This window comes from Hevea brasiliensis, chromosome 5 (assembly GCF_030052815.1).
Source record: "Hevea brasiliensis isolate MT/VB/25A 57/8 chromosome 5, ASM3005281v1, whole genome shotgun sequence".
Taxonomy (NCBI): Eukaryota; Viridiplantae; Streptophyta; class Magnoliopsida; order Malpighiales; family Euphorbiaceae; genus Hevea; species Hevea brasiliensis.
Window position 1 is genome coordinate 20,033,047 of NC_079497.1, and position 12,311 is coordinate 20,045,357.

Consider the following 12,311-nt stretch of genomic DNA (forward strand, 5'->3'; position numbering starts at 1 on the left):
AAGAAGAAAAAGAAGAAGCTAGTAAGAAGCAGATAGCGACCAATGAAGGGAGAACGTCGATGTGCAAGTGCCTTTCCTATTTTCTTTTTCTTCCCGATTGTGATTTGTGAATGAGAATAATTAGATTAGGTTTATATTGGGGTTTTATTAATTTATTATTATTTAATTTATTATTTTCCTTATTATTAATTTATTATTTTCCTTTTCTAATTTCTTTGTGAAATAATTTTATTAAGCAATTTTTATTAATTAATTACAATTTTATTTTATTAATTAATCATAAATTTATCATATTTAATATCAATTTTTTTTCTTTAAATGTATATTCCATAATTAGATTTTTCTCAAACTAAATTTGAGGAGTTATCATAAATATTTTTTTTTTAAAAGATAAAAAAAAAATTTTTCCCAAATTCACTAAAATTTTCAAGATTTGCCATATTTTTATAATCAATATTTTGAAGGAAATTAAGGACAAATGTAAATATATTTTTAAAGTTATTTTTAAAATTATAAAATTTCAAGTTTAAATTCTAATTAATGATAAATAAAAAAAATTCCAACATTCAAAATTTGTATTTTATATTAATATATTTTATATTTTTGTAATAATTTATATATAATGTGTTTAATATAATTTGTTTTAATATATCGTTATATTATATATTAAAATTTTTCATAATATAGTCAATTTATTCAATTATATTATTTAATTCTTTAATCTTTTAATATATAATTTGCATTGTGCTTTAATCCTTAGTGTATAATTTGTTTAAATAATTTGTAAATTGTATAAAATTGCATTTTATTTTTGTCATTTTGATAGGACAATATTTGAATGGATTCTTCGAACTCAAATTCTATCCAAGCAAATAGCACTAGTGCCAATTCTTCAAAAACTAGGGAGGAAGAATTTAATCCTTTGTGGAGATATGTAACTAAACTAGAGAAAACTGGAGAAGGAGGGGGTAATTGTAAATGGATATGCAATTTTTGTGGACAAGAAAAGCAAGGGACTTATACTAGAGTGAGGGCTCATTTATTGAAAATCACTGGAAAAGGGATTGGTGTGTGTAAAAAAGTGATGAATGATAGTATTTCTGAAATGAGGAAACAGGAGGATGAGGCAACAAACAAAATTACCAATTCACAATCTAGGCGAGTTTCTTTGCCTATTAGTATAACTTCTGTTCCTTCATTGAATATAACTGAACCAAGTATTTCAGCAGCTTTGAAGAAAAGAAGAGTTAATGATTTTCCTCTTGGTAGAGCTTTTGACTTGCAAACTAGAGCTCAATTAGATGCAGAGATTGCTAGAATGTTCTACACTGGGGGTCTACCTTTTAATTTTGCTAGAAATCCTTATTATGTGAGTTCTTATTCTTTTGCTGCTAATCATGTTTTGGGTGGTTATGTGCCGCCTGGTTATAACAAATTGAGAACCACATTACTTCAGCAAGAAAAAGCAAATGTAGAGAGGTTGCTTGAACCAATTAAAAGCACTTGGTTAGAAAAGGGTGTTAGTATTGTGAGTGATGGATGGAGTGATCCCCAGAGGAGGCCTTTGATTAATTTTATGGTTGTTTCTGAGTCTGGCCCCATGTTTATCAAATCTGTAGATTGTTCTGGTGAAGTGAAAGATAAGCAATTTATTGCTAATTTGCTAAAAGAAGTAATTGATGAGGTGGGTCATCAAAAAGTGGTACAAGTCATTACTGATAATGCTTCAAATTGTAAAGGTGCTGGAGAAATCATTGAGGGAATGTTTCCACATACTTATTGGACTCCTTGTATTGTGCACACTCTTAATCTTGCTTTGAAGAATATATGTGCAGCAAAAAATTTGGAAACTAATCAAGAAACTTATGATGTGTGTCACTGGATCACTGAAATCCATGGGGATGCTTTGCAAATCAAGAATTTTATAATGAATCATTCCATGAGGCTTGCCATTTATAATTGGTTTAGCCCTTTGAAATTGCTTTTCAGTTGCTGACACTCGTTTTGCTTCTATTGTTGTGATGCTTAAAAGATTTAAACTTATTAGGCGTGCTTTAGAAGCAATGGTTATGAGTGATCAATGGGCACAATACCGAGAAGATGACCAAGGCAAAGCTCGATTTGTTCGTGATAAAGTGGTAGATGAGGATTGGTGGGAAAAGGTTGATTACATCATTGCTTTTACTGGGCCCATTTATGACATGATCAGAGTTTGTGACACAGACAAACCATGCCTTCATTTGGTTTATGAGTTGTGGGATTCTATGATTAAAAAGGTGAAGCAAGTTATTTTTTATCATGAAGGAAAGCAAGCAGATGGGTTTTCTCCTTTTTATTATGTGGTTCATCGAATTCTTGTTGATCGTTGGGCAAAGAGCAACACTCCCCTTCATTGTTTAGCCCATTCATTAAATCCAAGGTAAATTTTTAACTTACATACTCATCTTCTTGTTATAATTTTTTTTTCTGAATTTATTTTCTTATTTTTGAAGATTTTATAGTGAAAAATGGCTTCAAGAGGGAGAAGGTAGAGTGCCTCCTCATATGGATGGAGAAGTATCAACTGAGAGAATTAAATGCTTTAGGAGGATTTTTTTTCTAATGAAGATGAGCGAATAAGAGCAAATGATGAATTTGCAAATTTTTCTTTGAAAAGTGGACCTTTTGCTGATCCTGATTCTATTGGAAGTATGTATGTTATAGATCCTAGGAAATGGTGGGCATGTTTTGGTTCTAATGCACCTTTACTTCAAAGGTTGGCTTCTAAAGTGCTTGGACAACCTACTTCCTCCTCTTGTTGTGAAAGAAATTGGAGTATTTATTCCTTCATTCATTCATGCAGAAGGAATAAATTAACTCCAAAACGTGTAGAGTACTTGGTTTTTATCCATAATAATCTTCGTCTTCTGTCAAGAAACTCCTCCCAATATTATGATGAAAAGACAAAATTGTGGGATGTTGGTGGTGATCAATTTGGGAGTATGGAAGATGTGGAAGTTCTTGAATTTGCCAACCTTTCATTGGATGAACCAGAGTTAGAGTCTATTTTGTTTGATGAAAATACAACTACAAGCATGGAGAAGGAGAATAAAAAAGACAATGAAGTTGAGGAAATGTCATAAATTTCATTATCTTTTCTTTTTTAACATTTGAATGTGTTGTAGTTAATATTTATTTCTTATAAGTATAAAACTTCTAAATATGTATTTTTATGGTTGAATTTAAATGTTGATTTGAACTTTATTTATTATTGAATATCTTTCATGATATATATATATATATATATATATATATATATATATATATATATATATATATATATATATATATATATATATTTATTTATTTATTTATTTATAAATATACCCCTATATTTTTTATATTTACACGTTTCCCCCACATTTCCGTTTCCTATATTTTTTAAAATGCCGTTTCCCCATGTCCGTTTCCGCGTTTCCCCGTGTCCGCGTTTTCATTTCCGTGCTACATAGATGAGTAGTAACTTCTAGAACATAAGTAAAAGATTAATTGGAACTTGTTGATAAATAGAGCTTTGGGATTTTAGTCTATCATAGTTGTTAAAGAGTTAGAATTTTATCTAGAAATGTGATATTATGGGCTAGAAGCTCTATATTGAATTAAAAGTGTGTTAATTATTAAATTATTTTAATTAAAGAATGAGTTTAGAATCATACCATATTGATGGTAAATGGAAGTCATAATGGTCAATTAGTGACCATTTGGCTGAGTATAATAGAGAATTGAAGTGAATGATAGCTTGGGATTTGAGGTTGGGTGTGCTGCCTTGAGTGCCCTGCTGGTCTGGATGTGAGTCCAGCATATTTGGGCAGCTATAACTTGGGTTGTGTATGTTTAATTGGTGCAAAGCCAATTGAAAATGAAATTAGACACATAATGGCACAATTTTAGGGAAGGAACTCTGTCCAGAAACTAAACATAGGATGCCCTAAAAATTAACCAAATCCGGGTGACTTACATTCTACCTGGGCAAAATGATTGAATGAACAGTGTTCATCCATTTGGTCATAACTCAGTGTAGAAAGGTCCAATTGACCTGAAGTTTTACCAGTAGAAAGCTGAGACATAGCTCTACAACTTTTATGAAGAAAACAAATCCAAATTTTGACCATAACATGTCCAAAAACTGACCTGCAATCAGTGTACAAAAAACTACAGAATTGATTCTACCCATAAATTTTAGAAAAATTGCAATCCGGCCAGTTATGGTTTTTAGGCCATAACTTGAGCTACGCAATTCCAAATGGAGTGATTCAAAAAATGAAATGTAACTAGACACAATAAGGAACAACTTTGATGGAGAACATTTGGCCAAATTCTCACTGTAGAATGGCCTAATGGAACAGTGAATTCTAGTACCCAAAACTGAAATTTCTTATTTATTCACCATTGGTTGAAGTATGGATTGGCAACTAATGCCAATACTTTTGGTAACCAAAATGTGGTAAATCTATGTGATTAAAACTCATATAACTATTATATATGAGAAAGTCAATATTTTGACTTAAATAACTAAATGAATAGTAACCTTACATGTGACACCCCGTACCCGTGTACAGTATACTCGAGTAAGTAATGTCACACGGTGTACCGGCACACTCTAATATACCCTAATTAATTTTCATCATAATTTTGAGTATAAATTGTAAAATATAACTCATTTAAGTCATTTATTGAAATCATAATTTATTTGAGGTTCCGTAAAGTTTAAAGAAAATCCGGCAGAGTACCGGCTAAAAATGGAGAAAACAGTTCTTCGGAACCTGTTAAAAACACTTCCAATAACAAATTCATTCATTCTCAACTCCAATATCATCACTAAACTCAATATCAAGATCTTAACAATTTTTCAATTTCAGGTCTCAATAACCTTTTCATTTCTCAAACATCCCTTTCTCAAGGTTCTCATATATAAACAACAATTAAATACTCAAATTACTTCCATACATAACCATAAATCTTTATTATTTACAGGAACCTCAAAATACATTACATAAATCCCAAATAAATATGAGAAAATAAAAATTAATTACAAAATGACAAAATGACATCTAGTGTCCTACCAATGCACTGCAGGTGACGAGGTGACACGGACATGCGTAATCGCAGGATGGACTCACCCAGTCTGCGGTCTACTGGGCTCACGATCTGTATCTCCAGTACCTACGCGTGGCAAAAGCAACGTGCTAAGTAATAATGCTTAGTGGTGCAATAATAAAATAAAAGAAAATAGCAAGAAAACAATTATATAGTGAATGTGCATGATTCATTTGTTTAGTATGGTTATATATACATTAATTCAGTAACTTTATTCACTTTCATTCATTTGGTTGCCCAAGTAACCTACACTAGACGATCGATGGATAACGGTAAACTGGCACTGGGTACCTAGTACCTCGGGCCGTCACACCATCGGTCACATATGCATCTCCCAGTGTGCAACAGAACAGCTAACAAGCTGTAAATAATATCAGGCACAAGGCCAAGTCTCAATACAAAGTCAGAATGGCTAAAAGCCATAAAATCACAGAATGTCATATTGCCATGTGCGATCGCTAATCGAACCCTATTGGCATGCCAAACTATCCAAACCAATCTTATTAGGTATACTAGGGCATTTGAAACTTTTAAATTCTTCAATTTGTGCATTTCAAGTTTTGGTGTCACTATTCACCTCATTGATCAACAAAAATGTTGACTTTTGGATAGAAAATAGGTGTATTGGTTTTAACACCCCAAACATACCACATTTTGTATTTAAAACTTGTTGAAATTGATTGCCATTTCCATTTCTAACTTAAAACCAAGAGGGCAGAAAATTTTAGTTTTGGAGCCTAAGTTTACTGCTCCATTACACACTGTTATAGTGGAAATTTGAAGAAATAGCAAACATGAAAGTTGTTCCTTATTTTGTCTAGTTGAATTTCCTTTTTTGAATCACTCCATTTGGAGTTTTGTAGCTCCAGATATGGCCCAAAAACCCAAGCTGGCCGGATTGACAATCTGCAGAAATTACCATATCTACAGTAATATGAACAGTGACTGCCACTGCCATTTGGGTTAGGTTCTGGCCATAATTTGGGGTAGGTTCCTTCATGAAAGTTGTTTGTCTATGTCTTAACTTGTTTCTGTAAACATTTCAGGTCAATTGACCATATCTACAGTGAGTTATGGCCAAATGAACAGTTACTGTTCATTTGGTCATTTCTGCAGGGGCTGTTGCAGGGTGTCCGGATTGGGGCCAAGTTTTGGTCCTCTTGCTTTGGTTTTTTGGGAATGGTTTCTTCATAAAAAATGTGCCATTACAAGCCTAGTTTCATGTCCAATTGGCCAAACATCAATTGGACCTACACAGCCCAAGTTATGGCAGTGCAAGTGGACTGAATTTTCAGTCCCTCTCACGCCCTAGGGCGACTGCAACTTCACTTTGCAATCCTATTTTTCAGTCCATTGTATGGTCAACTTACCTAAGATGGTCACTAATTGACCATTAAAATGTGCTCTAACAATTTCCTAAGCCAAGTCAATTTTCACTCCCCAAAACCCTAGCTTCACATTAGGTTTTCTACAAAATGCCTTAGTTAGCATACCAACTTATTATTCTTATGTTTATAAACTTCCTACGTGATTCTAGTTCACTTCAAGCTCATAAAAAACACTCCTTCCTATTCCTTCACTAGGGCAGCCAAAACTCATGTACACATACACATGAATTTTGTTCATTTAAATTACATTTTCTTACTAAATTCAAGTTCCATTTCATGAAATTAAAGAGTTTTAGGTATATAGTGCACTAACCTTGAATAGGGCAGTTTTTTTCCCAACTCAAACTTCTCTTTCTTTCCTCTTCTTGGCTGCCAAAAGCTTGTTTAAGGTGTAGGGTAAAATTTTAATGAAGTGGGGTTAGGGTTTTATAGTGAAACAAGGTAGGAAATTAAGCTTGCTTGATTGAACATCAATGGAGGGAGGAAGAAGAGAAACTCACGTTTTTTGCTGAAGAGAAGGCAGCTGGTTTTTGGTCTTCCTTGGTCTTTATTTAGCTCTTTTATTAGTTAGTCAAATGGTTACTTAATGGTGATTGGTTGGCAATTTTAAATGACATCACAATGATGTCATAAATAAGCTTTTTCTTCACTTTCTTTTCTTTCCTCCACTATTCATCTTCAATTTAATTTCTAGTAATGTTTATCCATATTTTATGTCATATTAATTATTTACTCAACTGGACAAGTCGGCGAAAAATCACCTCTGAAGGCGAAATGACCAAAATACCCTCCGTTTGGCTTAACGGGTCAAAATTGTCTGTCTGGAATTGAAAATTTTTCTAAATATTTTCTTGGCATTCTAATGCCATAGGAACCTCAATGACCCTTCTCTGGAGTCCCAAAAATTATTTTATAATTTTTCCCCCGGGTCTAGGGCTCCTCGTTGCGAGAACCGCAACTTCCCTCTGGTTACCCATCGCTTGGGCAACGGCTCGTTTAACTCGGTTGTATTTTATTTCTAAAATTTTTACCAAATTTTTCTTATTAATATTTGAGTTAATTATGATTCCTGACTTTAGTTTAAATATTTTTCCGGACGTTCTAAGCCGTCGGACCGACCTGATCAAAGCTTGAGAATGTACGGAGTTGCTACAGGGAGGGTGTTACAACTCTTCCCCTCTAATTTAAATTTCGTCCTCGAAATTTACCTGATGCAAACAGTTGAGGGAACTGTTGCCTCATCGTCTCTTCACTTTCCCAAGTTGCCTCCTCGGTGTTGTGGTGCCTCCAAAGCACTTTCACCAATGGAATTTGCTTGTTTCTCAACTCTTTCACTTCCCGAGCCAAGATCCGTAGAGGTTCTTCTTCGTATGTCAAATCCGGCTGTATTTCAATTTCTTCTCTGGAGATGACATGTGAAGGATCTGAGTGGTATCTTCTGAGCATAAACACGTGGAACACATTGTGGATCTTGTCCAGCTCTGGTGGTAAAGCTAGCCTATAGGCCACTGGACCCACACGTTCGATGATTTCATATGGGCCAATGAACCTAGGGCTCAACTTACCTTTCCTTCCAAACCTCAATACCTTCTTCCATGGTGACACCTTGAGGAACACTTTGTCGCCAACCACATATTCTATTTCTTTCCTCTTCAGGTCGGCATAAGATTTACATGCATGCGAGGCAACCTTTAAGTTGGCTTTGATTGATTTCACCTTCTCCTCAGCCTGTTTCACCAGGTCTGGCCCTACCAGTTTGTCTTCGCCCAATTCAGTCCAGCACACTGGAGTTCTACATTTTCTCCCATACAGTGCTTCATACGGGGCCATTTGGATACTAGCTTGGTAGCTATTGTTGTATGCAAATTACGCGATGGGAGGTATCTATCCCAACTTCCCTCAAACTCAATGACACAACTCCTCAGCATATCCTCAAGGACCTGACAAGTATTTCACGTTATTGTTATCATTTCAATTCAATATTTGTATCAATTTCATTGGTTTCAATTGTTTACATGGATTACTCTTTCTGATTGCCCATCCGTCTGAGGATGGAAAGCTGTGCTGAAATGGAGTTGTGTACCCAAGGAATCATGCAACTTCTTCCAGAATCTCGATGTAAACTTTGGGTCTCGATCAGATATGATGGAAAGTGGTATTCCATGCAGTCTAACTATCTCATCGATATACACCGCTAACCTCTCTAGTGAGTAGTCAGTCCTAACTGGCAGAAAGTGTGCTGACTTTGTCAATCTATCAACTATCACCCATGCTGCATCATGTTTCTTCCGGGTGAGAGGTAGACCACTTACAAAATCCATGGTGACCCGATCCCATTTCCATTCAGGTATGCGTATAGGCTGTAGCAAACCCGATGGAACTTGATGTTCTGCCTTGACTTGCTGACATGTCAAGCATTTAGTCACATAGTCAGCTATGTCTTTCTTCATACTGTGCCATCAATACCAAGCTTGGATCATGATACATCTTTGTACTTCCTGGGTGCATAGCATATACACTAGTGTGTGCCTCTTTTAGAATATTGGCCTTCAATTCCCCATCATCTGGTACACACAGTCTTCCTTTGTAATACAGACACCCATTTACCTTCACCTCATAATCAGTTGCTTTTCCTTCTGGGATTTTGCTCATAATGGCCGTTAATTTTCCATCTACCATATGCCCATCCAAAATCTGCTGTAGCAGGTTTGGCCTCACTTGCAACTCAGCCAAAATAGCTCCATCTCGAATCAAAGTTAGACGGGCATTCAATGATCTCAAAGCTGTGATGGACTTTCTGCTCAAAGCATCAGCAACTACATTTGCCTTCCCAGGATGGTAGTCAATTACACAATCATAGTCCTTCAAGAACTCAATCCATCGCCTCTGTCTAAGGTTGAGCTCCTTCTGGGTTGGCAAGTATTTCAAGCTTTTGTGGTCTGTGTAAATATAGCACTTTTCACCATACAAGTAATGCCTCCATATCTTCAGTGCGAAGATAATTACTGCAAGCTCTAAATCATGGGTAGGGTAATTCTGTTCATGTGGCCTTAGCTGTCTGGAAGCATAGGCAACCACCTTCCCCTCTTGCATCAATACACACCCTAACCCATTATGAGAGGCATCACTGTAGACCACGAAGTCCTTTCCTGACACTGGCTGTGTTAAGGGTAGGAATAAATTAGGAATAAAGGATAGTTAATACTAGAAGTATTATATAAAATTAGATTAAATTCCAGAGTATCCAAATTTTGATCAATTTCTTTCTTTATTGTATATTATTTTCTTGTTATATTATTGCACCACTAAGCAGCAATGCTTAGCGCGATGGATTGTTTCCTTCGTGCAGGTACTGAAGGTAAAGCCCAGCGAATATTAAACAGAGATTTTGGAGTTCTAATCTATGGAAGTGTCTGAAGTGTCAAGATGGATTGTTTCCTTCGTGCAGGTACTAAAGGTAAAGCCCAACAAATATTAAACAGAGATTTTGGAGTTTTGATCTACGAAAGCGTCTGAAGTGTCAAGATTGTCACCTCCTCAGCAATGCATGTAGATAGGGCTCACATTAGTCATATTATGTAATTTGTGAATTATAATTATTTATTATGTTGTAATGAAAATTAGGAAATTATATGTAAAATGCACCTGATGTAAATTATGAATTTATGCAATTAGTTTGCAAATTATGTAAACTAATAAAATTGAGAATTTTGATATATGTAATAAGCATGAATGAATTTGTACAAATGAGGATGGATTTGAATTACATAATGATTTTTGAAATGATGATATGAGTATGGATGAATTATTGTATGGAAAATATTATTGAAATTTTCAAACAGGTGAATAGTGAAATACGTCAAAAGTAAATAAAATAGGAGAAACTCCATTAGTTTCTCTATTGAAAAATAATTGATACTAAATTAAAAGAATTCAAAATTATTAAAGAAATAAAGTAAGATAAGTTAGGGTGCTCCGGCACAGAATGTAGCACGCCTTCCTCGACTACACTATAGTCAGATGAGGGTTGTTACAACTGGGCTCTCTGTCACTCTCTCTAGAACCTACGCATGGCAAAAAGCAACGCGTTAAGCAATAAAGCTTAATGGTGCCAATAATAAAATAAAAAGATCTAAAAAGAAAGTAAATATATTATGTGTATACTGATTTCTCATATAGACAATTTATTTGTAATATTATTCATATGGCGTTGTTTATATTAGTTATTTACTTAAATTTATCCATTTCCATTTTGGTTGCCCAAGTAAACTATACAAGATGACTAGACTAGATAAACAGGTAAACTGGCACTGGGTATCAAGCACCTCAGGCCGTCACACCATCGGTCACAATGTGTCTCCCAGTGTACAACAGAATAGCTAATAAGCTATAATAAACATTGGGCACAAGGCCAAGTATCACACTGATATCAGAATGGCTAAAAGCCAAAAAATCACAGAATGGCATAATGCCATATGCAGTACTGCTAACTGAACCCTATTGGCATGCCAACCTATCCAAACCAATCTTATTAGGTGTACTAGGGCACATTACGAAGTTATTAATTGAATTTCCATGTTTTACATGTAAGGTTACTATTCATTTTACTATTTAGGTCAAATTATTAACTTTCCAATGCATAATAGTTACATGAGTCCTAATCATATAAATTTACCACATTTTGGTTCCCAAAAGCGTTGGCATTAGTTGCCAATCCATACTTCTAACCAATGGAGAATAAATCAAAATTTCAGTTTTTGGGTGTTAGAGTTCACTGTTCCATTAGGCCATTCTACAGTGAGAATTTGGCTAAGTGTTCTTAATCAAAGTTGTTCTTTATTATGTCTAGTTACATTTCACTTTTTGAATCACCCCATTTGGAGTTTTCTAGCTCAAGTTATGGTTATTTCACCATAACTGGTCGAATTGCCTTTACCCAGAATTTCTGGGCAATTTTTTGTTCTGCCAGATTTGGTAGTTCAACTTTGGCTAGAAATTTCATTTAGTTAAGTCCAGAATTTGAGTTTCTATTCTACATGAAAGTTGTTCTAATTTGCCTAAGCTTTCCATTGATATAAATTTTAGGTCAATTGGACCTTTCTACAATGAGTTATGACCAAATGAATTAACACTGTTCATTATTTTGCCCAGGCAAAATTGGTGCTACCCGGATTTGGTCAATTTTTTAGGGCATCCTAAGTTTGTTTTCTGGACAGGTTTCCTTCATCAAATTGTGCCATTATGTGTCTAATTTCATGTCCAATTGGCCTTCCACCAATTGAACCTAGACAACTCAAGTTATAGCTGCCCAACTTGCTGGACTCACATCCAGACCTGCAGGTCACTCAAGGCAGCACACCCAACCTCAAATCCAAAGCTATAATTCACTTCAATACCTCATCATACACAGCCAAATGGTCACTAATAGACCATTAAAACATCAATCCCTCATTAATTACATAAACCCTCAATTTTTGAGTTCAAAAACCTAACCTCAAATTCTCAATTGCACAAGTCACATGTTACTAATTTAATTCTTCCATTCTAACTCATTTATGTGCAATCTCCATCATCTATAACATGTTTAAGCCTATCAAACACATCAACCCAACCACACACCAAGGCTGGTTGAATTTAGGATTACACATACATGAAGATTTTAGTTCATTTTCTTGCAATTTCTAGCTTAAATCAAGTACCTAAACAAGAATTTAGAAGAAGAATGGAAGAATTTGGCACTAACCTTGCTTGAGTCAATTTCCAAGCTTATCAAACCTCTTTCCTTCC

At 34.8% G+C, this 12,311-nt stretch overlaps 1 protein-coding gene across 1 annotated transcript; it reads left to right on the plus strand.

The window, feature by feature from the left end:
- Positions 1 to 1,987: 1,987 nt before the first annotated feature.
- Positions 1,988 to 2,740, plus strand: LOC110657061 (uncharacterized). The gene is made up of 2 exons (XM_058147115.1): positions 1,988 to 2,419; positions 2,493 to 2,740. The coding sequence occupies exons 1-2, from the start codon at positions 2,022 to 2,024 to the stop codon at positions 2,617 to 2,619; spliced, it is 525 nt and encodes a 174-aa protein (XP_058003098.1). The 5' UTR covers positions 1,988 to 2,021; the 3' UTR covers positions 2,620 to 2,740.
- Positions 2,741 to 12,311: the final 9,571 nt, after the last annotated feature.